Source organism: Arvicanthis niloticus, chromosome 1 (assembly GCF_011762505.2).
Source record: "Arvicanthis niloticus isolate mArvNil1 chromosome 1, mArvNil1.pat.X, whole genome shotgun sequence".
In the NCBI taxonomy this organism is placed as follows: Eukaryota; Metazoa; Chordata; class Mammalia; order Rodentia; family Muridae; genus Arvicanthis; species Arvicanthis niloticus.
Genome location: NC_047658.1, coordinates 77552280 through 77578202, shown reverse-complemented (window position 1 = coordinate 77578202; position 25923 = coordinate 77552280). Strand labels below are relative to the sequence as shown.

Below are 25923 nucleotides of genomic sequence, written 5' to 3'. Positions count from 1 at the left end.
GCCCATCCTCCTGGTCTCTCCGCAGTCACGTGGCCCAGTGGGTGGGGACCGACCTGAAGTTGGAGGAATCCCGAGCTCTTCCAACTTCTGAGCACAGAGGTGCAACTCTGAGACGCGGAGCATGGCTCAGTTGTCAGTGATCCCGGGATCCGCCGCGGCGTGGACAGGTGAGCCGGGAGCCCGAGGCGCCGACTAGGGTGAAAGAGGCTAGGCGGCTGGAGCCCAGGGCCGCACAGCTCATTCCATGCAGTGCATGGAGGGCAGGGCAACCCACGCGGGAGAGGGGACAGTAGGGCGAAGCGGCTCCGGTAGACCCTTAGCGCCCCGGGGTCAGTCTGTCAGCCATAGATAGGCTGCTCTGAGCTGGCTTTTTCCTCAAAATGGGTGATGAAGCAAAGGTGGGTGGTTGACACTAGATAGACCCCACCCGGGTCCCTGAACCTGCGCCAGAGGGGCGGGGCGCTTTGCTGGCCACGCCTTCTCCCGCGCGCACTGGCTGCTCCCCGTGACGTCACGCTCGGCTATAAAAGGCGCGGGAGCAGGCTCCCGCGGCGCTGTCCAGGAGCTCGAGGTTGAGAGTGCTTGGGAGGGGACACCCGGCCGCCCGGCCGCGGACGTCTAAGCGATGTTTTACTCAGGGCTCCTCACCGAGGGCGGCCGCAAGGAGACAGATATGCGGGAAGCGGCGTCCCTGCGGCAGCAGCGCCGGATGAAGCAGGCGGTGCAGTTCATCCACAAGGACTCCGCCGACCTGCTGCCCCTGGACGGCCTCAAAAAGCTGGGCTCGTCCAAGGACACGGTGAGCTCCCCACCATCGGCCACGCCCGTCACGGGCCTCTGGGCCGCCACTGATGCCCAGGCCCTCACTGCCACTTTCACTGAGTCACCGGCCAGGCTTGTCGCTGTCCGCTCCCTGGCGGGTGCTCGGCACAACCCCTCCCTATCTCCCATCCCCGGAGTCTAGTAGCTTTCCTTGCCTGTTCTACCTTGGCGCAGTCTCCTCACTCCCGAGTCTCTTTTCCCTGTCCAAGGAAGAAAGAGACCCTGCCCTATTGCCCTCAGATCCCCTTTCCTCTGGCTTATCCAGAATCTAGAATTTGGCTCCTCGAGCTGGAGCCTCGTAGGGAAGTCCTGGCTGTGTCCCCCAGACTGAGGTGACTCGTAGTGGGTGATTGAAAAACAGTGAAAAGCGAGGTTTCTGGACAGCTGCTGAATATATTGGTTGATTCTATTGTGCCCCCCTCCCCGCCGCCCCAAATCTACTCAATTTAGGTCTTAACCTACCTTTGATTTTCTACCCTGGGTGAGGGAGTTGGGTGAGACAGGGGAATAGGGGTCAAGCTCAAATCTTTCCAGAACCTAAACATCTCTTCTCCACTCTCAACTATCCCTCTTCTAAAGTCTTCCCACTAAAGGTTGGGAAGATGGAGGAAGTCCTGACTGCTCCATCTCACAGACCAGATAATGCATGTACATAGTTGGAGCTGGGCTGTTGCAGTCTTTTTATTTCTGGCAGTATTATTCTTGGTATTAAGTAGAAGTTCAGGACATGGGCCAGAATCCAAAACCATATTGTCCTCCATCTCTTGAATAAGGGTGAATGAATGGCTAAGGGATGTGACCTATATTTAATTCTCTCTCCTTGCTCACAAATTTATATGTAACTTTGTAGCTTCATTTGGAATTGTTATTGTTGTTATTTTGAAGAAAGATTTTTTTTAATGAGACATCAGGATCTTGATCTATATAACCTAGGCTGGCTTAAATCTCATTACATAGCCCATGTTGGCTTCTAATTCTTAATTCTCCGGTCTCAGCCTCATGATTGCTGAGATTATAAGGTGTGTATCATCACTCCTAGCTTTGGCTGTTTTTTATTTATAGTTTTCTTATTATCTGTGGAATAATTTATGAAACATCAATTAAATGTCTTTTGCAGAAGAAATAAATGCTCTGGATAATCTTTCTAGTGTTTTATATTTTGAGCTTCTGAAATACTTAATTGCGGTTGTTGGCCTTGGTTCACTGAAATTGCTATTTCTGGCCCCAGTGTGGCAAGAGAGACAAGAGCTTCTGCTCCTCCCCCCATCAATAGTTCTAACAATTCATCAATACCAAAGATTTTCCCTGCCTACCGTTAGATACCCTTTGAAGGGAATGTTACTCCAGCTATCTTACTTTGTTTTTAAAAGCTGTTTTTCTGCTTGAGCCTGGGTATAGTTGATCTAGTCATGTTAACCGAGAGTGATGTGATTAAAGTTTATTCCTACCAGAGATAGCTGTCTCTTCTTTCTTTCACTTGAAGGCATTCATGATTCATTTAGCAAATTCAGTTCAAATCTTCTTACCTTCAGACCAAAGTAATCCTATTCAATAAAGTGTACCTCTCTCTCTCTCTCTCTCTCTCTCTCTCTCTCTCTCTCTCTCTCTCTCTCTCTGTGTGTGTGTGTGTGTGTGTGTGTGTGTGTGTGTGGTGTATTATTAGAAGAATCAAAATGTGGACTTTTAGAATGCTGGATCTAAGGCACTGATATTTGGTTTGAGTGGCTGAGAAGTTTCCTAATGAGAATTACCACAACATCTTTCTTCCTAAGATTCCATATACTGCTTTGAACTATGTAAGGATAATTCTTTTTTGACTCTTATGTCATGGTTGAGCTACAAGGAGCTGGCAGCATAGCTGAAGGCTATAAGGAGGATGCTTTCAGAGTACAGCCATGGGTATGACACACAGCAGTTCACTGTGAAACCCTGAACCATAGTTCACACTTTCTGTACACCATTTTTATAGAGTTAATTCCCCTCTCTCACTGTTCTCACACCTCTAATGTGCAAGCTGTTGCAGGGAGAATCAGAACACATCCCAGAAACCAAGGCTGACTGAGGGAGAGCAGGGAGAGCTGTAAGGGTAGGTGAACCAGCATGCTCGAAGCTCTCTTGGAACTGATGTTGCAGCCTCAGTACAAGCTCAGAAGGATTTTAGAAACACATTTTATCAACTCATTTTACAGATAAAACAGATCATGCTGACTCCATTTTGTTCTACGATGTGAAATTTGGAGGGCATTAAAATTAACAGTTGATTTTACTTGAAGTAGTTTACCAAACAATCCAATAGAAAGGGAACAGAAAAGGGAGATGCAAGAGGAGGACACAAATCTAACTCTTATTGACACTGGGGTTCAAGCAATGTTAAGACTATGGCTTATTTTTCATCATGTAAGTATCCCATGTTTCAATTATGTGCTGGCTTTTCTGAATCACCTACCTTGTACCAGGCTATCTCGTAATGTTTGTGGTTCGATAGCAAATGCTGCTGGTTTAGCAGATGGCACCTGTAAGGCGATCAAAGATGGCAGTATTCTCTTGGCCCCATTCCTTTGCCCAATTCCTTTGTGTGTGGAGTTGGCTGCTATAAAATCTGCTATGGAAATGAATTGTATGGCTCATGTCTGACTCCCTTATTTTATAATTCCATTGTATTGTGGGTTTTGTATTAAATTAAGAACCAAAACCAAATTTATGAGCCATGTTATATATGACATTAAAAAAAAAACCAATAGAGCAAGAAAAAAGCATCTTTATTTTTAGAGTTTTTTCCCATTGTAATTTTTCTTGTTTTGGTTAATAAAGTTCTTGTACTAAAGACTTTACTCTTTGAAAGCAGTATGTCATGTGATGATGTGCTGTGTTTCTTGCATGATGTTCTTACTGGCCTGTCTGGCTAGATCCCTCCTTGCCTTGTAGCATAGAGAAACTTTCTTTCCTTCCTATGTTTGAGTCTGCATATAGCTAAAAAGCTTTAGCCAAACTAATTAGAATTAAGGCCGGGGGGAGATAGTAGAACACAGTGAGGGAAACTGAATATAAAATACCTGATGAGAATAGATCTTTGTCAATTAGAGAAGCTCAGGCTGGTGCCCTATAGATTGGCTACCTATAATGCCATGGGTCAAGGACTAAAGAACTTTGTAGCCTTGGAAGGAGCTTTAAAAGGCCAAGGCCAGTATAATTACATCCTCTAGAAGGGTGCCTGTGATGGAGTGTGGAGAGCAGGGGTGGAAGTTGGGCATGAATATGGTCAAGATGCATCATATACCTGTATGCAATCGTACATAATAATTGCATATAATTGTAATAAATAAAATACTATTTAAAAGATTACCTTAATAGAAATATTGAAGGGAATGAAGGAGTAAAATATGTCAGGAAAGATTAAATGTTCTGGGCAAAAGATACAGACAGCAGATATTCTGGGAGGTTGTATACATTAATCCCAGTACTCCAGAGGCAGAGGTAGGTGTGTGAATCTCTGAGGGTGAGGCCATCCTGTTCTACACAGTAAGTTCTAGGACAGCCAGGAAAACACAGAAAGAACCTGTCTCAAAAAACCAAACCAAAACAAACGACACAGCAGGTACAATGGTCTGGCTATCATGATGCTTCATAGAATTAGAGAATTGAGAGAGGACCAGTGTAGCTAATGTGGAATGAACAAGGAGTTTGCTGACAGGAGATACTAACAGAGACACTGATGGGCATTGAACCAGATCTTTGTGTGTTCTAAGTAAGTCTCTACCACTAAACTTCAGCCTCTGACCTTCATTTAAAAACAAAAAACAAACAAATACCAAACCTAACTATGGTCACTATGCAGGGAATGAAATGAAACATAAACAGAAGATAAATTAGGAAGCTGTTGCACTATAGATAGAAAATGATTGTAGCTTGGTTAGATAGGAGGAAGTAAAGATGAGGAAAAGGATGCTGACTGTGGATGTGGTTGGGAGGGGAGGATGGGAAAAGAATCTCGAATGTGTATGATGCCAGAGAGATGGCTCAGTGCTGAAGAGTATTTGCAGCTGACCCCAGCACTCACACGGCGGCTCACAAGTTACCTTCTGTAACTACAGTTCTAGGGGATCCAACTCCTCCCCTCTTTTGGCCTTTCTGGGGTACACAGATGTCCATGCAGGCACAATACCCATACATATAAAATAGAAATTAAAAGAAAATGAAGGTGTGTGAGTTGGGTACACTGCCTATAGTTTCAAGCTGCTTAAGACTAGACTGGACAATATAGTGAGACCCATCTCAAAACTTAATCAAACCAAACCAAGGAAATAGTAGTGCCACTTGCTAAGGTTGGCAAGAAGACGTTCCTGACAAAACATGGAGCTCAAACCTCCTTTATTACTGTTAAAGAAAGCAAGGCTCAGTGAGATTAGTGATTTGCTCAAGGTAATATACGACAAGTGGTAATTTGCTAAAAGTAGAAAGCTTCCATGCTTCGAGAATTAAATAGAGGAGGTTGGGAAGGAGGCTAAGTGGTAGTTAGTACATCTTGAATGTTAAATTGAGAGAATTTTTGTTTGTTCCAGCTGGCAAAAGAAATTGTAAGGAGAAGAGATCATGAAGGTAATGTTTTAGGATTACAGATGCTTAGATTTAGCAGAAGCAGCAAAAATATAGAGAAATATATGAGAAGAATTTCATTCACCAAGATAGGGCATAGAGAAGGAAAAAAAACAACCTTTATGGGAAATATGGGTAGGACAAATTGAGTCTGAAGTGCCCATGGAGTGTCCTGGTAGAGGAGGATATTTAGGTCTATGGCCTGAGACTCAAGAGCATCCTTGAGCTAGAATCCTTATAAAGATAGTAATTTATGCAATGAAAGCAGATAAAATCACCCATGGCAAATATGTAAAGTGAGAAAAAGGCCAAATATAGAGCACTGAAGAATTCTGACATTTTAAAAAAAAGCAGAGGTAGACAAGGCAAGCAGAAACATGGCTTTAGATGCTAGTTGAAAGAGATGTTCAAGAATAATACAATGTTGAGCTTTTTGCAACATTTCTGATGACAAACATGTGGAAGAAATCCTAAATTAAATTGATACATGTTTGCACAATAATCTCAAGTATCTATAGATGATAGCACCAAGTGTGGGTTAGGGAGATGGTTCAGGGTTTTTAAACACACACTGCTCTTCCAGTGCACCCAAGGTTACTGGTGGTTACCTGTACCTGGTGGTTGTAACCACTTGTAACTCAGGTGATTCAGGGGAGCCAATGCTCCCTCTTGAGGCCATTTGCACTCTTGTATATACACTCCCCACCCCAAGACATAATTGCAAATAGTTAAATAATCAATGCACCGAGTAGGACAGCTGGGGAAAGAGTGTTAAGCAGGTGTATTGGTTATTTTTCTTGTTACTGTGACACAATTGCTGACAAAAGGAACTTTAGGAAACAGTGATTTATTTGGACTCATGGAATAAAGGCGCAGTCCATCATGGTAGATAAAGCATAGTAAAAGAACTTGAGGTGCTTGGCCCATTGTGTTGTAGACGAGAAGCAGACACACACACACACAACTACATGTACTTAAAAATTAAATAATCAATTACAGTGTATGTGTGTGTTGTATATGCATGCAAACATATACTTTAGTTTTTGCATGTTCTGCCAGATGCTTTAATTATCGAATTGGTTTTCCATTTTCAGTCCTTTTCTATTTGACTGTCTATAGAGATTAAATAAGCTAAATTATTTTCCAAGGTCTTTTGAAATAAGGATTGACTGTTGAATTTCACTAGTAAGATACAGGGGGCGGGGGAACTGCTAATGGAACTTTTAGAAAAACATTAGTTTTCCTGACAAAAGGGATAGATGGCATTGGGATGGTTCCCATCCTCTTCCCTCTTCTTTTGAATCTGGATGTAATTCCTCGATCTAGGACATCTTGCTTATGATCATGGGGGCATGTGTAAGAGAAATAAAATTTTTTTTGTTTTGTTTTGGTTTTGGTTTTTCGAGACAGGGTTTCTCTGTGTAGCCCGGGCTGTCCTGGAACTCACTCTGTAGACCAGGCTGGCCTTGGAGGCCAAGTGCTGGGATTAAAGGAGTGTGCCACCACTGCCTGGCTAAAATTGTTAATCTGCTGAGTTAACGTAGGCAGTGTCCACCTTCAAATTTCTTATTCCTTTAGAACTCCATTTAAACCTCTGTAAGCTGGCCTTTCTTGTGACTACACTCTTTCCTATGATATGGAGTCACCATATTTCTAAATAAATGGTGATATATCAGTGTCCTTTTCTTCAGAAAAAGTCTCACAATATTGTCTAGGCTGATCTTGAATTTGTGATCCTTCTGGCCCAGGCTCTTGATTAGCTGGCATGCACCACCATGCCCATTCCAGATTTATTGATTTTACTAGTATGTATTGGTCTTCTTAAAATGAATTAAGATGGCCCAGCAAGATGGCTTAGCAGGTAAAAGCACTTGCAACTGAGTCTGATGACTTTGGGATCTACGTAGTGGAAGGAGAGATTATACTCCTGAAATTTGTCCTCTGGCTCAATATATATGGTGCAGTACCTGGGTACACACATGCACTAAACTTTAAAAAAAAATTTGAATGGGTAAAAAAATCCATTCTCATACCTTCTGTGTTGTGAGAAGATGCTACAACTCCATACCTACTCCACACCTCCTAACAGTGTCCCTCTCTATAGGGCAAGCATTCAAATACGTGAGTCTGTAGGGGCCGTACCTATTCAAACCACCACACCTTCTCATCATATCCTCTCTCCTGTTATACTAATTATGTTGAATTATTATTTTGGATCAAATCAGCATTTACTGTTATATTGTTCACAGCTGAGACAAATGTACTGTGATATTTTTCTTCATTATGTATTTTTCCAAAATTAATTCCTTGAAGTTTTCCCTTTATTTAATTTTCAATGAGAAATTGCTTGAAAACTATAAATGATTACAAGTTCCTTTTTTAAAAATTTAAACTAAAATATAATTGCATCATTCCCCTGTTCCCTTTCTGCCTTTTATATTATTATTTTTGAGACAGGGTTTTTCTGAATAACACTGGCTGTTTGGGAACTTGCTCTGTAGACCAGGCTGGCTTCGAACTCACAGTGATCCACCTGCCTCTGCCTCTGGAATTCTGGGATTACAGGTGTGCACCATTACTTGGCCCTTTTCTTTCTTTTCCTCTCTCTCAATCTCGTGTCTTGTTTTTCCTCTAATAAGCATATAAGTACAACCTTAACAGTCTGTATGTTACTCATATGTATATGACTTGGGGGTTTACTACTTGGTATTGGATGACAAATTCATGGGGGTTGAGGGGGCGCTCTTCCCAGGGAAGACTATTTCTCTCACGCACTGCTTTCCTAAGTTGCCTATAGCTCTTTGTCTAAGGTTGGGGCCCCGTGAGATCTCTCCCTTCCATGTCAGCATGTCTATTGGTATTGTCCTTGTTCAGGCCTTGTTTAGGCAGTCATGTGGAGATTTCATGACACTTCTAGAAGATGCACTCTCACAGCAGACTTCCTGTTCCTTCCTTGGTGTTCCTTGATCTTCAGGGACAGGGGCTGTGCTGTAGGTGTATCAGTTGTTGCTGAGCGCCACATGATCATTTGGTCTTGACATTTTCATGGCTTGTGTTTTTCTCTAATGCTCTCTGTCTATCACAAAGAGAGGGTTCTTTGAGGTGTGAGATATCTGGCTAGACTCTGGCACAGGATGTACAACTCCTTTGTTTTGAGGCAATCTTATTCAGGCCAGGCTCATTCTTTACTTACTATGTACCTAAGGCTAGCCTTGAACACGTGATCTTCCTGCCTCCACCTCTCAAGTGTTGGTTGGGATAAGAGCACCTCCATAAATTAGCCATCCAATACCGAGTAGTAAACCCCAAATCATATACATATGAGTAACATTACACAGACTGAGGAGGACACCATGCTTGGTCCATTTTTCCCCTTCAAGACATTCTTCCTGGAATCCCATTTTCTTATTTCAGTTTGGTCTGGCTGCTGTTGATCTTAATAGGCAAGCTTTTAATCCAATGCTGCTTTCAGAATTTCCTTTGCTGTCCTTTTCTTCTGAATCCTTTTTAAAAATTTTAAATTTTTTTCTATGTTATGAGTGTTTTGCCTACATATATGTCTGTGTACCATATGCATGCCTGGTGCCAGCTGAGGCCAGAAGCTAGCATTAGATTCTCTGAATCTTGAGTTATAAAAGGTTGTGGGCCATCATGTGGGTGCTTAGGAATCATACCCAGGTCCTCTGGAAGAGTGGACAATACTCTTAACCACTAAGCCATCTCTCTAGCACCACTGCTAGATTTTTGGAGGTGTTATTCCATTGTCTTTTTTTTTTTTTTCCTGTTGAGAAATCATCATCATTCTGATTCCTAATCCTTTGTATTTATGTCATAGTTTTCTTTTTGGAAGCTTTTGGGATTGCTGTCATGATATTTCACAGTGGTGTGATATCTTTTTGTCTGTTTTTTAAGTTTTTTTCCCCAGTAATGTACTTCCTCCTGCAAGACCATGCCTCCTGTCTTAGTCACTGTTCTATTGCTGTGAAGAGACCCCACAACCAAACCAGCTCTTATAAATGAAAACATTTAATTGGAAGTTTGCTCAAACAGTTTCAGAGCTTTAGTACAGTATCATCATGGTGAGGAGCATGCCAACACGTATGGTGCTGAAGCCGTAGTGAGAGTTACATCCTGATCTGCAAGGGGTTGTGGTAGTAGAGGGAATGGGGTCTGTGTGTGGGGATATGGGCTTTTTTTAAATCTCAAAGCCTACCCCTAATGACACACTTCCTCCAAGGAGAATACACCTGCTAATCCTTCTAATCCTATCAAAGAGTTCCATTCCTTGGTGACTAACCATTCAAATATACTAGCCTATGGGGCCTTTCTTACTCACACCTCCTAAGCTTCCCAAAATAGTACTAGCAACTAGGGAGCAAATATTCAAATGCCCAAGAATATAGAGACACCTCATTCAACCACCACATTTCATTCCCCATCCCCATATTCTCAGAGTCATATCATAATGCAAAATGTATTTAGCCCAATTTCAAAAGTCTCCATACTTTTTTTCCTACAGGTACAACACTGTTTTAAAGTACAAAGTCTCTTCTGAGACTCAAGCCACTCTCTTAACTGTAAACCCCTGTAAAATCAAAAGGCAAATTACATGTTTCTATCCAGCAGGGCAAACTCTAAATCCTGTAATTCCATGCCTGTTGTCAAGGATTTAGATGGTTTTGCCTCTCCAGCTTTGCTGCCTGCAAAATACATCTTTCCCTCAGGCTGGTTCTGCTCCCTGTATGCAGGTCTTGTTGGCAGACATTTCTCAGTTCTAGTGTCACTGTCATCTTAGTGTCTCAAATACAATCCAGGCTTCATTTCACTCAATAGTCTCTCGGGGCCTCCATGCAGGGACTTCCCTGACACAAGCCTAGCCTCAGAGGCTTTCTGAGACCACAGAGGAAGATTTCATGACTCCTTTTCTCATGTATTTACCTGGTTCTAAAGCTTGCAACCATGTGGACAACTCTGTTGAGTTCTGCTACCAGGTTGGGATGGAGTCTGCTCCCTTGAATAACATTTGCACAAGCTTTTGATGTTTTCTTTCTAGAAGCAGAAAATTCCTTAGGCTTTTTCCTTTCACAAATTGAAAGCTAAGTTGGGTGTGGCCTTACCCTGGAGGCACCCTTCCCTTTTCCAATGCAGACCTAGGCTCTTCTTCATTTCTTCATCTCCTTATCTCTTTCAACATAAGCCCTGGCTGCAAAATTAAGTTTCCTGGTGCTCTTTTATATGTGTGGCTGCACCTTTTATATTTTTCTGCCTCACTTGGTCTTCTTCATTGGAGATCTACATAAAAATGACTACTAGTAACCATTTGACAGAATCAATATTAGGCTGTCTTGGAATTTCCTCTGCCAAAGAAATTTGTCCATAACTTTGCAATTTAGTCTTAGAAAAATGCTTAGGACAAGGACAGAAAGCAGCCACATTCTTTGCCAAAGTACAAAACACATAAAACAGCATCTAGCCCAACTGCTAATAATATTCCCCTCTGAAACCTTTTATACTGGGCCATAACTGAGTCCATGTTGCTCTGACATGTCTATCTTCTAAGATATTCTAGAATGGCCTCTTAAAATCCACCAGAGTCTCCATATTCTTTCACAGTTACACTTTTTAGTCCAAAGTTCCAAAGTCTTCCACATTCCTCCCAAAAATAGCATGGTTACAGCAATAGCCCATTCTCTGGTCTTCTGCTGTCTTCATTAGGTTTCTGTTACTATGATAAAACACTATGGGACAAAAAACCTTGAATTTATTTTAGCCTACGGATCCCAGCCCCCAAATCATCACTGAAGAAAGTTAGGGCAGGAACCTGAGGCAGGGACTGAAGCACGGACCATGGTGAGCTGTTTAATAGCTCACTCCTCATGACTTGCTCAGCCGGCTTTCTTATACATCCAGGATCACCTCCCATATCAATTGTCAATCAAGAGAATGTGCCAGAGGCTTGCCAACCTGATGGGAACATTTTCTTTACTAGGCTCCATTTTCTCAGATGACTTGAGCTTATGTCAAGTTGACAAAAATGAAGCAGCATACTCCAGAGTTGGCTGTGACATGTTGGTTTATAGTACCTGTCCTGACAATACCAGTACAATGCTCACCTGAGGGAAGAATAAGAAGCATATTTGGAGCTCTTATGTGAAGTTCCTTCATTGTTTCTGTGGAGCCAGGGGTGGGGTGTAGGGAAAGCAGGAACTTCACTGGCAGTAAGAAGCCTCTGCTTTCTATCCCTCAAGCAACCTCATAACATTCTGCAAAGGCGCCTCATGGAAACTAACCTGTCTAAGCTCCGAAGCAGTCGTGTCCCATGGGCTTCTAAGACCAGCAAATTCAATCAGGCTAAGTCTGAAGGGCTAAAGAAATGTGAAGATGATGACATGATTTTAGTATCTTGCCAGGTAAGAGAACATTTTTTTTTTCTAGAGCTTTCTTAAAAGTAGAATTTGAGCAAGCCAGCGGTGGTGCACGCCATGGGTGGCTGCCTCCAGAGAGCAGCCGTGCCCTTTTTCCTGAGTTCGAATCCCGCTGTCTCTCCCTCTTCCCGAGTGACTCATGGGAAAAAAAAAAGTAGGATTTGAGGGCCCTTTATGATCCCAATAGTAGGCACTCTTTCCTCAAAACCTTATGGATAGTGTTTGTTAACATGGAATTAATAAGTGAGTTTTAAAGTTCTAGATACCAGAAATGCATATGTTTTATGTGTGCACATTTGGATGGGAAGAAATACCAAAGCTTTTATCAGACTTACAAAGAATGTAAATCTTTTTAGAGAGCTGGCATGTAGTTCAGTGGTAAAAAACAAAAACAAAAACAAAAAACAAACAAACAAACAAACAAAAACAAAAAAAACCTCGAGTTGGAGGCCAGCCTGGTCTACAGAGTGAGTTCTAGGACAGCCAGGGCTACACAGAGAAACCCTGTCTCAGAAAAACAAAACAAAACAAAACAAAACAAAACGAAGAAGAAAAAAAGGAAAAAAAAAAAAAAAAAAAAAAAAAAAAAAGAACCTCATCTAGCCTGCTCAAGGCCCTGAATTTGCCTCCAGAATGATTTTTTTAAAAAGATTCTGTATATAATATTTTGTATATAGAGTGAAACTCCCAAAGTCATTTATGGGTATTTAGATTTAGTTAGCAGGAAACAGAGCCAGTCAAAGATAGATTTAGCAGTGAGGGAAGGGGGACAGCACCAACCGACCAGTTGGAAGGCTGCTTTCAAACATGTCTTTCATTTGACATCTGCTGCTCGCTCTTTGTCTTTCATTCCTCTTTTGCTTCTCTGGACCCTATTAAAGAGTATATGTATTTCCTTCCCACAGTGTGCTGGGAAGGACGTGAAAGCTTTGGTTGACACTGGCTGCCAATATAATCTCATCTCCTCAGCCTGTGTGGACAGATTGGGGTAAGTAGCCATTTGTGCTGAGTGAAAGTCAGATGTAATTATTTTTCCTGCTTGAATCTGGTTTAAGGTTATAATGCTTAGATATATCCACAGAAGCAAGAGAAACATGCAAAGCTTCTCTCTAGTCTAGAATCAGTTTCCTTAATAGAGGAGAGTGTTGCAATTTGTCAGACAATGGAAGAAATGCAGGAAACCTTGGGCCTTCTGTAAATTTCCACTTTCTAAATTCTGAGCAGGCTTCTAGAGTATGGAATAAGAGTGTGTAAGACTCTTGCTCAGTATATATCCTGCCTTGATTCTCTAGACAGCAAGTTGTCCTGTTGTTACTCCAGATGTGTAGAAGCAAAGATGGCTTTCTCTAACTAGGAGAGAGAAAACCCAAGGTTCTTCCTCTTCTGGACTGAGAAAGCCATTCTGTGCCTTACTGCTATTTCACTCAACCTTTCCTGTTACTTCTTCCTTCTTACTCTTTCTTCTAAAGTACCAGATGTTCCCTGAGGTATCTTGGCTAGAATCAACTGAATATTATTTTCCATAGTTTTCTGTAGACCAGTGATTCTCAACTTTCCTAATGGTATGGCCTTTAATACACAGTTCCCTATGTTGTGGTGATTCCCAACCATAAAATTATTTTTGTTGCTACTTCACAGTTGTAATTTTGTTACTGTTATGAATTGTAATGTAAATATCTGTAATGTAAATTCCAATGGTCTTAGGCAATCCCTGTGAAAGGGTCATTCACCTCCCAAAGGGGTCATGAGCCACAGGTTGAGAAGCACTGCTGTAGACAACAAATTATTACATAGACCAAGTGGCCTGTTTAGACTTTGTCCAAAACATGCATATTCTCAACTGGGCTTACCCAGGGCTTCATTTCAGTTCTTAATGACTGCAATTACATGGTCTGTTTCTTCTATATCTGCCCGATTCTCACTCCCCACCTACTGTTGTGACTCTCTGAAGTTTGTTCTGTGAATTATTTTATACATTACTGTTTAGGATTGGGGTAATGTAGTGAAGAGATGAGGTATGTACAATATGATGGCTCCAGAAAGACTAATGATGTCCTGATGCATAATTAGCCAGCAGACTGCCATGATTCCAGAGGAATTAATAACCATCTGTAAAACTGCAATTTCTTTTGGATGGGCTGTAACACCAAAAGAGAGGAAATGGAGGAGAACAGAAGTATTGGCACAGAAAGTCCATAATTAAGTATTTATCCACCATCCCATAATAGCTTGGGTGCTAACTATTCCAATCAGCTTATGTAATTGTGTGAAACATCGGTGCTGTTCCTTTCTTTCCATCCCAGCAAAGGCAAGCCAAATTAATGAGGACTTTCTCCATAATATTCTTTGCTGCTACCAGTATCAATATTCTTACCAAACAAGGGCCTGTCCCCATTATCCTTATAGACTAAGGCAATTTTATGACAATAAATTGAAATAGAAAGGAAAAGAAAAATGGACCTTGAACAAAGCTTTTTCTAATTAATTGAGAGGATTAATTTGCCCTCTGATATATGTTATCCACAGATGGGTAAAAAGGCATATTAATTAAACTATCTCACACACATATAGGGATATTTGGATGTAGAGCAGAATTCTCTGAACGTGTCAACTCCTCTCTGCACAAATGCAGGTAGTGGTTTAAACTTCTTAAAGACAGGAAACAAGTCTCATGTTTTCTTTTGTATTCCTCTGGCATGTTTAGGAAGAAAGGACTTGAATCAAATATAGGCTGGCTAGCCCCAGGAAGTCCCTAGAGAACCCAATTCTGAGACAGAAAACTTTGCCAATGGGAGGGATTATGATAGCTTTCTCTCTGTTTCAGACTAAAAGACCATGTCAAATCTCACAAGCATGAAGGAGAGAAGCTTTCTCTGCCACGGCATCTCAAAGTAGTAGGCCAAATTGAGCACCTATTGATTACAGTGGGTTCTCTCCGTCTGGATTGCCCAGCAGCTGTGGTTGGTGAGTTAAATTGGGGGCTAGACCTGTGGGTCTAACATAAACCCTCCTGAGGTGTCATGCTGATAATACTGACTTCTTCAAAAACCCAAGGTTCCCATTTCCTTATAATCTACACCTTTGTGATAATTTTACCCTTCTGAGTGCTGGAATTAAAGGCACGTGCCATCATACCCAACACATTTGTTGCTATTGTTTTGAGACAGGGTCTTTCTATATAGTTCTGTGTGTCCTGGATCTCATTATACAGACTAGGCAGTCCTTGAACTCAGAGAGATTCTCCTGCCCTCCTCCTGAATGCTGAAATAAAAGGCATGTACCACCATGCTCAGCCCAGCACATTATTTTAAAAATAAATTTATTTATTTATTTATTTATTTACTTACTTACCTACTGGGGGCTAGAGAGATGGCTCAGTGGTTTAGAGTACTTCCTGCTCTTTCAGAAGACTCAGGTTAGGTTCCCAGCATCTATATAAGATGGCCCACAACCACCAGTGACTCCAGTTCCAAGGGATCTGATACCTTCTTCTGATATCCTCAAGCTCTTGTACACATGTGATATACATACATACTTAGGCACACACACATAAATATTAAATAAATCATCTTTGAAAATAGAATGGAGCCAGTGGAATTGCTCGGTGGATTAAGATAGTTGGAATCAACCTGATAGTCTGAGTTTGATCCCCAGAACCTACATGGTGGAAGGAAAATACTGACTTTTGCAAATCTCCCTCTGATTTCCACATGTGTTCCATGGCACAGATGTGCCTCCGTACACATGTAATTAAAAATTTTAATAATAAAAAAGTATACTTGATCACATAAGCCTATTTTCATACAAGTATGTAAATGTACTTTCTCCCTCTTCACTGTTCAGTTAGCCCCCATTGTTGTCCTCAGCACGTTCACTACTACTTTATGTAATCTGTTTATTATGACCGCACACACCCTTATGAAAGAAGACACACAAATGAGGGAAAACGTGAAGTATTTGTCTTTCTGAAACTGACTTACTTACCATGATGATCTCCGGCTGCACCCATTTTCCTGCAAATGTCATAGTTCCATTCTTCTTTATGGCTAAAAGAAATTCCCTTATGTATATAAGCCACAGGAAACAGACTTTTCTTACATTTACTTATTTACCTGTTTGAGGAGGGTATGCTCATATGACATGACACTTTTATGGAGGTCAGAGGTTAGGTCTTTCCCTCTACTGTGTGGATTCCAAGGAGTGAACTCAGGTCATCAGATTTGACAGCAAGCGCTTTACCCACTGAGCCATCTTACCTGCCTAAAGACAGATGTTTTTTATGTATAAGTTAAAATGTCCCAAAAGGTACTTTTCATGAGCTTGTTACTGGTGAAGAGAAGATCCTCTTACTCTTCTGCCCTAGATGCCTGATCACCTACTCTCCTTCTGTGCTTCTCAGATGTTCTATGCTAGACTGCACTCAGTACCTGCCTATATTTTATTGAAGGCCTCTCTCCTCTAGAGCAAAAAAGACTTTGGTTTGAATTTTGGCTTTTACCTATAATGAGCTGAGAAAGTACTCAATAATGCTCAACAGATATTTTTTGGGTAGTTAGCTGGCTGGGTTTTTTTTTTTTTTTTTTTTTTGGGTGGGTGGATAGATAGATGGGAAAAATGAACCAAATGGTGTTTAGGCTGGCGTCCAAGCCAGCATGGAAATGTCTGACTCTTACTGTTTTGTTTTTATTAGATGATAATGAAAAAAGCTTGTCGCTTGGTCTCCAGACTCTTAGATCCCTGAAGGTAGGAATGACTCTACTTTTCCTTTGATATTTCCTCTCAGAGGCAAGAGAACTGGGAGTAGCATCACTGACAAGTGACCAGTGATCCTCCTTTGTTTTAGTGTATCATAAATTTGGACAAGCACCGGCTGACTGTGGGGAAGACAGACAAAGAAGAAATCCCGTTTGTGGAGACAGTTTCTATGAGTGATGACAAGTGAGTACATGAGTCTGGGATTCTCAGACAGTATATAGGCTTATAGCCCACCTTTAGCTTGCAGTCATAGCAGAAGTCAGCCTTTCCCCAGACCAGAGTTTACTGTCCCACAGAACTCTGTAGCCTACATGTTATAGTAAACAAGGATGGGCTGGAGAGATGGCTCAGGGGTTAAGAGCACTGCCTGCTCTTCCAGAGGTCCTGAGTTCAAATCCCAGCAACCACATGGTGGCTCACAACCATCTGTAATGAGATCTGATATCCCCTTCTGGTGTGTCTGAAGACAGCTACAGTGTACTTATATATAATATATAAATAATTGTTTTCATTTAAAAAAATAAACAAGGATAGCACACAGAATGGTAGAAGAAACTAACAGCCTTTTAAGGTGTGTGTGTGTGTGTGTGTGTGTGTGTGTGTGTGTGTGAGAGAGAGAGAGAGAGAGAGAGAGAGAGAGAGAGAGAGAGAGAGAGAGAGTATCAAGGTTTCCTTATGTAGCCCAGGCATGGAATAGGGTATGAGTTGGGAATAGGTCATTGAGATAAAGTTTTAGCATGTAGCCCAGGCTGGCTTTAAATTCATGAGCTTCCTGCCTCAGCCCCCTAAGTGCTAGTATTATAATACATGAGACATTTTTTAACCCAAGTTAATTTGCCTTCAGATTAACTCCTTTGAACTTGCTATCAATCATTTGTTTCTTTCTCATTTCAGCACTTCAGAAGCATAACTGCAGCCTGAAGCGTGTGTGCATGTACACACACACCAGGTTGACAGACTGAGAAAACTGAGTTCGAACTAAATACAGTAGCAACTTGCTATGGACCAAGTCCTTCCCTCCAGTACATCCTGCAGGGGCTTCTTCCCACTCAGACCTTTCTAGACTATAGTCTGTGCTTAGAGATGTTGTCTGGTTAATGGCTTAATGGTTAAACAGACATTGTTTTTTACTTCTTTGACTATTTAACTTATAGACCTTTTTTGACACTGCCAGGTCTTATTTGTGGCCTATTTCTCTGCTTCTTCCAAGAATTTGCTTTGTATTAATCCAGTGTAGGGGCTTCCAGGCTCTATTTCTCCATAGATAACACTTGCTTTTTTAAAATATTAAAATATATACTAAATAGGAACTTTCTTTCAGCTGTTTCAAAGATGTGTAGAAACATGTCTTGACGCTAGAATCTCTTCTGAAGCAATAGATTTTTTTCCAGTGTGAACTGATCTGAAAGATGTTTCAGAGAGATCAACTGGTCCAGACATTTAATTTAAACACACAGACAGGCCATTGAATTGTCTAAATTCATGTCTTAAGTCAGTGGCAGAAGACAGCCAGAATCCGGGCCTGATATCCAAACCAAGGCTCTTATGCTGCTTCATTTGTTTTCTAGCCTCAAGAGGAAGGCAGGAAAGTTAAAGTACAACAAAGGAGGGTGCTGGATGTGGCTTAGTGGTGGAGTGCTTGGTTAGTGTGCGCAAGGGCCTGGGTCAATCACAGCAGTAGACATAGAAAGATGGCTTGCTGATTAAGAGTGCTTGCTGCGTAAGCACGAAGACTGCCATTTGGATCCCAGTATCCTAACAATAGCTGGGCATAGTCCCACACACACCTGAGACCCCAGAACCAACAGGATAACAAATGGAACTTTCTAGCTACCAGTCTAACCAAAAGAGAGAGGGAGAGACAGGAAGAGGGGGAGGAAGGAGAGTGAGGGGGTATCTCCATAGTCTTTGCCTCAAAGGAACCAAGTGAAGTGTGGGAGAGGAATAGAGGACACCCACATGCTCCTCTGGCCTCTGTGAGCATGCACAGGTGCACAGCTCCATGCACTCATACAAATTCCTACACATACTCACAGACACACATGGACACACACCACAGGAAAAAAAATGAGAGGGGATAAACAGGCTACGAAGATGAGACAGTCTCTCACAGTGAACAAGAGAAGAAAGAAACCACAGACAGGAAAGGATATTATTAGTTCCTGAGATAGTATTGATGATGTCGTTGTCACTATGGGATATTGATTACCCCTAAGAACCAGTCAGAATTTCTGTCTGTCTTGTTACATGTCACAAAGATTCAAGTAGCTGGAAGTAGAGACAGGAAAAGGAAAAATAAAAATCAAAGTAGGCCAGAATAGAAGAGAGGAGACTGAGTCCACCGAGTGGGAAAGCCTACCTGGGAGACTTTCCGGGGATTGAAATAGGGAGTGAAATCTCCAGGCAGGGAAGGAAAGACTGGCAAGCCCTCAGTACAAGGGAAGAAGAAAGGTAGCTGGCAGCATTAAGAGCCATTAACAGCTGGGTGTGGCATATGCCTTTAATATCAGCACCCAGAAGGCAGAGGCAGAGGTGGGCAGATATGAGTAGGAGACCAGCCTGGTCTACACAGTGAATTCCAGGCCAGTAAAGGATAGTCTCAAAAGACAAAAATAAAATAAAAATAAAATAAACCAGAATAAACGGTATAAGTCCCCAGTATTTCCTGACCTGACCTATCTCAGTGGATTGAGGTAATCACAGGATTTTAAAAAAGTTTTTTTTTGTTTTATTTTAATTAATTAATTAATTAATTAATTTTGCTATTGTGTTTTCTCGGGCATAGAGGTGCCTGTAAAGGAATCTGTTCTTCAGTTCAGTTACAGAAATATTTGACTAAGGCAGAAAAATAGCTAACTGCAAGTAATCCTTTAAGATATTTCTAAGTCTACCGTTGGCTCATGGCAGTTCTCAAACTTTGAATCGTGTCAGGTACCACGGTCTTGTCCAGTGTCCCAGCCTTCAGCCTGGCCATGAGAGCTCCCTTATGTGGGGGAGCATGCTCCTTCCCGAGGCTCCCTGCACTTTTGTTCACCAAAGCATCATGCTGGCCAGCTCTTCCAGGACAGGGCTGGAGATGTCACCCTTATTTCCCTACTTGAGAGTTCTACCTCAAGCCCTGACAGTTGACTGCAAAGGAAGCATGCTGCAGGTTCCTTCTAGTGTCTCTTCGTTTGGATTTCCTGAGGACCAGTGAGGCCAGGAATTCTCAGGTTCTTGAAAGAGGCATTGATTTTGGCCCTTTTCAGTCCAGCACAGTATGGCACCAGGATGAATACATGGCCTTTAATGTTCCTTCTTGTCTCTGAAAATCAGTCAGTTATTTTCTAATTTGGGAAAAGAAACAACGGGTGAACTGGACTTCAGGTCACTCAGTTCATTCACATCATCTGAATTTTCTAACCAAATTACTTAATCCCATAATAGAGATACCTAAAATGCCTCAAGATAATTATAGGAAGTCTTGGGGTTTATTAGTGCTTTTTTGTTTTTTGAGACAGGATCTTATTACGTGGGCTAGGCTGGCTTGAAACTCAGTATGTAGACCAGGCTAGTAGCCTCAACTCACAGAAATCCGCCTGCTTCTGCTTCGCCATTGATGCTGCCAAGCTGATTACTCTTATAAGTTTCTGTCTCCTCGGTGTTCACAAAGGGACTCTGGCTTTGCTTTTGGGGACTAGCAAAGTAAGGTCAATGAGTTTTTCCTAGTTAGAAAATGGTAGTGTTTTTTAGGGTGTAAGAAAGTGTCTACTGCATCATAGTCCTGAGTCCCTGGGAAGTAGTAGCAGACCCGTTTCATTCCTTAATAGACATTACATCCAGGAAGCTGAAAACAATTGTTTGGTATTTCTATGCTTAATTTGAGGAAGGAATACTTTCTGGCTTTCCTTTTTCCTTGCTCTGCACATAACCCACTAGTATGGTTTTTCTGTTCCTTAGCTCAGAGCATCTATAGACTGGCTTACCTAGCTGCCCTTACTCTTATGTAGTAGAAAACCTTTCAGGCTGGGGACTTGGAGGAGATGAACTGGATTCCTCCCTCCTTCTGTTGCCAGGTCTCTCTGCAATAGCACTTTATCTGCTCAGTATTTCTGGCTGTACTGGGCTTATCTGTGACACCGATGTATCAATAAAGTGGAATTGTTCTCTGTGTGCTTGTCTGAGTCTCTGAAGCTGAGGAGCCAGGACACAGTCTAAGTACATCAGCATTTCTGCTTAGGGCCTCCCAACGCAAGGCCTTGTGGTTTTCAGCTTTCCAACTGCAGCTATTGCTTCAGCTCCCTCTTAAAAGTCTTTGAACAGAATAGTGAATCTTATTGAACATGGCTTTGTAGTCTATGAAGCAAATAGAAAAGGTATTGAACTCACAGTGTCAAGTGAGAACACCCATGTTAAGTGCTGGGTAGTCAATCTCCATGTACAAGAACAGTCTTCTATGTTGAAACAATCAGCAGTGTATTCGAGAAAAGGAAATGTTTATTTGGATAACAAATGAGAGAGGCTTGGGAAGGGAAAGGGTTGAATTAACCTTATTATATAGTTGGGTTCTTATATGGCATTCCAAAGAAATGCATTTTGGAGAGGAGGGGGCGCTGGAGGGATGGCTCGGCAGTTAAGAGCAATGATTGCTTTTCCAGAGGTCCTGAGTTCAATTCCCAGCAATCACATGGTGGCTCACAACCATCTGCAGTGGGATCTGATGCCCTCTTCTGGTGTGTTTGAAGAGAGCAACAGTGTATTCACTATATATTAAATAAATAAATAAATAAATCTAAAAAATGTTTAAAAAAAAAAGAAATGCATTTTTCTCATGATAGAAGCTTACCTTTTAAGGATACATACTTTTAAATTTTTTCACATTTCTTTATTTTGTATAAACATATAAAAAGCCTGTAAGCAGCATGCTTCAACTCCTGACAGTGGCTCTCACTTTCTAGAATTACACTTCTGTTACTCAGGACATACTGCCATTTCACCTCAAATATCTTCTTAAGCTTCTTAAGTTATTCTAATTATGAAAAATGTCTCCGAGCAGTGGTGGCATATGCCTTTAATCCCAGCACTTGAGAGGCAGAGGCAGGCAGATTTCTGAGTTCGAGGCCAGCCTGGTCTACAGAGTGAGTTCCAGGACAGCCAGGGCTACACAGAGAAAATCCTGTCTCGAAAAACCAAAAAAAAAAAAAAAAAAGAAAGAAAGAAAGAAAGAAAGAAAAAGAAAAAAGAAAGAAAGATGTCAAATGTTTGCCAGGCCAGGCTCTTTAACAATAACAGAATCAATAGTCACACCTCCAGAAAATTTATACAATTGTTTTAATAATCTTACCTGTTGCTGGGAGCTGGTAGTACACACCTTTAGTCCTGGCACTCAGGAAGCAAAGGCAGTGACAGATCTCTGAATTCCAGGCCAGCCTAGTCTACAGAGGGAGCTCCAGGAGAGGCAAAGAAAGTTTCTCTCAACCAACCAACCAACCAACCAAACAAACAAATAAAAAGAAAAAATTACTTGTTTTCTCAGAGATCTTTTAATGTCATGAAAGACTAGAACACTAGGACTAGAAAGTCAGATGTGGTGGTGCAAATTCTAGGATTTAGGAGGCTGAGGCAGGAGGACTGTGTATTCAAAGCCAGTCTCACACACACACACACACACACACACACACACACACACACACACACACACAGAGAGAGAGAGAGAGAGAGAGAGAGAGAGAGAGAGAGAGAGAGTCAGACACAGACACAGACACAGACACAGACACAGACACAGACACAGACACAGACACAGACACAGACACAGACACAGACACAGAGAATGGGGGGATTTTTCTAAGAGAGGAATTCCGACCAGTACTGGGGGATGTAACTCAGTGGTGGAGTGACCAACGTGGGTAAAATCCTGTTTGATCACCAGCATTACAAAGAGATGAGAACTCAGATTTGGTGGTAGACTATCCTTGCCCTGTTAATCAAAATCAAGAGGAATGGAGTAGGTGCTGAGGATGTAACTTAGAGGGTAAAAGCTTACTTAGCACATGGGAGCTCTGGGCATGGCAAAAGAAATACTCAATAGGAAAGCCCACTCATAGGAAGCCAGGAGAAGGATGGAGAGGAAGGTGGATGCTCAGGTGAGTGCCAGAGCAAAATAGCTCTAAAGTGATCCTGGTCACAAGTCTTTCCTCACCTAACCCAGTTCCCCAGGTCTGCCCTTTGCACTTTGGGCCTCAGCCTCATCTCTTAGGGTTAGAAAGAGCCAAGGAGAGACTAAAGTGAGTACCTGTAATTCCTGAGACAACTAATTCCTGGGACAGCTTCTCTCCCCTTTTCTTTTTCCCTGGTTCCCACATTAATGCTTGGATCTCAGTCTCCAGGTCCTAAGATATTAAAACAAAGGTTCCTCTGCTCAAAGGGCCCACAAGATTTTAGAAGGGGATGGGAACATAAAGGTATATATGAAAACACAATTTTACCATAGTAAAGTAAGTTAGAAAAGAGATCTGCAAAGCCACAGACATGTATCCTTGTAAAGGAAGGCTTTCTGGCATTAAATATCCCCAATTTACAGGAAAGAAGCATACATGTATAAGTTGAGCAAAGCAAGAGAAATAGAACCTTCTATTAAAGTCAGCTGAAATTATATTCATTTTTGGCAGATATACTTCTCCCAAGCCCTCGGCTCTACCTGTCCCAGTGTCTTAGTTGGGTTTTATTGCTGTGAAGAGACACCGTGAAGAGTTACCGTGATTACAGTAACTCTTATAAAGGACATTTAATTGGGGCTGGCTTACAGTTTCAGAGGTTCAGTCCATTATCATTGTGGCAGGAAGCATGGCAGTGTGCAGGCAGACATGGTGCTGGAGAAAGAGCTCATCCAAAAGGCAGCAGGAGACTGACCCACACTGTGTGTAGCTTGAGTATATGAGATATCAAAGCCCTCTCCCAATAACACACTTCCTCCAAGTCTATACCTCCTCCAAGAAGGCCACACCTCCTAACAGTGCCACTCCCTATGGGCCAAACATTCAGAGTCAATGGAGGGCCATTCCTACTCAAACCACCACACCCAATTTCTCCCCATCACTGCTCTTTGATCTTAGCCTGAATCTCCAGTCTATGGGCAGTTACACATCACTAATGGCTGCCTCCATGTGCATTCCAGAACAAAAAATTTTCTAATAGCCACATGGAGGGTTTTTTTTTCCCTCGAGACAGGGTTTCTCTGTATAGCTCTGGCTGTCCTGGAACTTACTCTGTAGACCAGGATGGCCTCGAACTCAGAAATCTGCCTGCCTCTGCCTCCCAAGTGCTGGGAATAAAGGCCTGTGCCACCACTGCCAGGCTTGTTTTTTTTTTTTTAAACTATGCAAATGATTTTATTAGCAAATTTCAAACTTTATTCCTAGGCTTCTTCAGGTTATTTTGTCACAAGAAATGAATTGTGTATAAGCAAAAACCAAAACCAAAACCAAACAAAAAATAAACAAAACCTGAAAAGAGCTTCGGTGTCCAGGAGGCTTGGCCTTAAAAATATTAGACTTCTAAATTTTTTGTTTTGTTTTGTGTTTTGAGACAGGGTTTCACTGTATAACAGCCCTGGCCATCCTGGAACTCATTTGTAGACTGGGCTGGGCCCAATTCACAGAGATCCCCCTGCCTCTCATTCCTAATTGCTAGGATTAAAGCTGCATGTTACCACCTGCTCGATAGAGATCTAGATTTTATCAGATCCATAAACAAAAGAACTTTTAATAGCAGCCATGATCTAAAATAGCAGCTCTGTAACTTCTGCAAATGTCACCTTCTTCAGAAGCCACCTCAATTCAGTTTGCCTCCTTCTTAGAAGCTTCATCAAAATTCCCACCAGATCTGGAACTCTCGTCACCTCTTTAGTAGCAAACGGTGATTTTCCATCCATAGATTGTTTCGGCAGCTTCAGTCAGTGTCCTTAAACTAGTCAGACTGTCCACACCAAGCTGGTTTAGGATGCTGGGAAGCATTCCTGTCAGCTGCTTTGTCGAAGCATGGCCTGTACTGGTGAAGGTGTTTGCTGCCAGAGATGCCTGAACTTTAGGGTTGTTAAAATGGATCGGTTTCTTGGTTCGTAAACACATTCACCTCTTCAATATCAGAGTTGTTTACTAACTTCTCTAAGGAGAACTGCAGATTTTATCATCTGCTGTGGCTGTACTATGAACCACCTTCTTTTTGTGGGAGGTGCCTTTCCCACCAATGCAAACTTGTGCCTGCAGTTTGGCAAGTTTTTCCTGGTTCATGATTGTTTCATCTTGTTAGTAGAAATGGGGCTGTGTGGGAGGACTAGGGTTCATGCTCAGGGGGTCCCAGGCAGACAAGCTGAGATAAGGGACACAGTGGAGACACAAGATGGTGGCTAGAGCAAAGAGATTTTTTTAATTAAAATTAAATAATTATTTAAATCCAATATATTCAAAATATTTAAACCCTAACCACTCTTTCAAATTTTAATTTTATGTGTATGAGTGTTTTGACAAAATGTACACATGTATACCGTATGTGTGCAGTGCCACTGGGAAACAGAAGAACCAATCCCCTGGACTGGAGTTACAGAAGGTTGTAAGTTGCCATGTGGGTGATGGAAACCAAACCTCAATCTTCTGCAAGAGCAGCAAGTGCTCACAACTGCTAAGTCATCTGTTTAGCCCCAACTTAAATCAGTATTTTAAAATAAAAATTTTTTTTCTCGTGTTGACTACGAAATACAGCTTATAATGCTCAATTTAGATTACTCACTATCAAATGTTTAATTGCCACATGTAGCTCTAAAGTTCTGTCCATACTGAATGTTATGTGGTTTTCTTCATTAAACAGATAGGTGGTCCTGATTTGGTGGCTCATGCCTGTAGTCAGTTCTTTTTTTTTGGGGGGGGGTAAAACAATTTATTTATTTATTTATTTATTTTATATTTTATTTACATTTAAGATGCCATCCCCTTTCCACATTTCCCCTCCCTAGAACACCCCTGTCCCATGCCCCCCTTTCCTTTTTGCTTTTATACGATTTTTTTAAAAATGTTAATCAAAGGATTTATAAGTTTGGTAATGCTCAATCAGAAGCGTAACCCAATGCCCAACCTAGATATAAAAACTATCTTTGACTAGTGGAGACATGTGAACATCTGCCTCCATGCCCCCTCTCTCTTTCTCTCTCTCATCACCTAGCTTCTCCTCTTCTTCATCTTCTCTCCTTGTTCTCTCAGTACTCCTTCCCACTTAGCTCCTCCTACATATCACTCTTCCTGTTAAAGTAGAACTTTTCTCTCAAAATACAATTAGAGCATACTTATTCCTAATTGTA

General features: G+C 41.7%; 1 protein-coding gene and 1 pseudogene across 1 annotated transcript; one reads left to right on the top strand and one right to left on the bottom strand.

The window, feature by feature from the left end:
- The first annotated feature begins 533 nt into the window (after positions 1 to 533).
- Nrip3 (nuclear receptor interacting protein 3) lies at positions 534 to 20745 on the top strand. The gene is made up of 7 exons (XM_034497688.2): positions 534 to 799; positions 11664 to 11825; positions 12746 to 12828; positions 14665 to 14804; positions 16531 to 16583; positions 16684 to 16778; positions 17490 to 20745. Exons 1-7 carry the CDS (start codon positions 626 to 628, stop codon positions 17503 to 17505), a joined length of 723 nt encoding a protein of 240 aa, XP_034353579.1. The 5' UTR covers positions 534 to 625; the 3' UTR covers positions 17506 to 20745.
- Positions 20746 to 24273: 3528 nt separating this feature from the next.
- Positions 24274 to 25001, bottom strand: LOC117723224 (transcription factor BTF3 pseudogene; annotated as a pseudogene).
- Positions 25002 to 25923: the final 922 nt, after the last annotated feature.

Bases quoted from the DNA above. Each gene is read 5' to 3' on its own strand.
- Nrip3 (XM_034497688.2), top strand. From the start codon at position 626: ATGTTTTACTCAGGGCTCCTCACCGAGGGCGGCCGCAAGGAGACAGAT. The intron at 12,829-14,664 runs GTAAGTAGCCAT...TCTCTGTTTCAG, and splicing joins GCCTGTGTGGACAGATTGGG to ACTAAAAGACCATGTCAAAT. The intron at 16,584-16,683 runs GTAGGAATGACT...CCTTTGTTTTAG, and splicing joins AGACTCTTAGATCCCTGAAG to TGTATCATAAATTTGGACAA.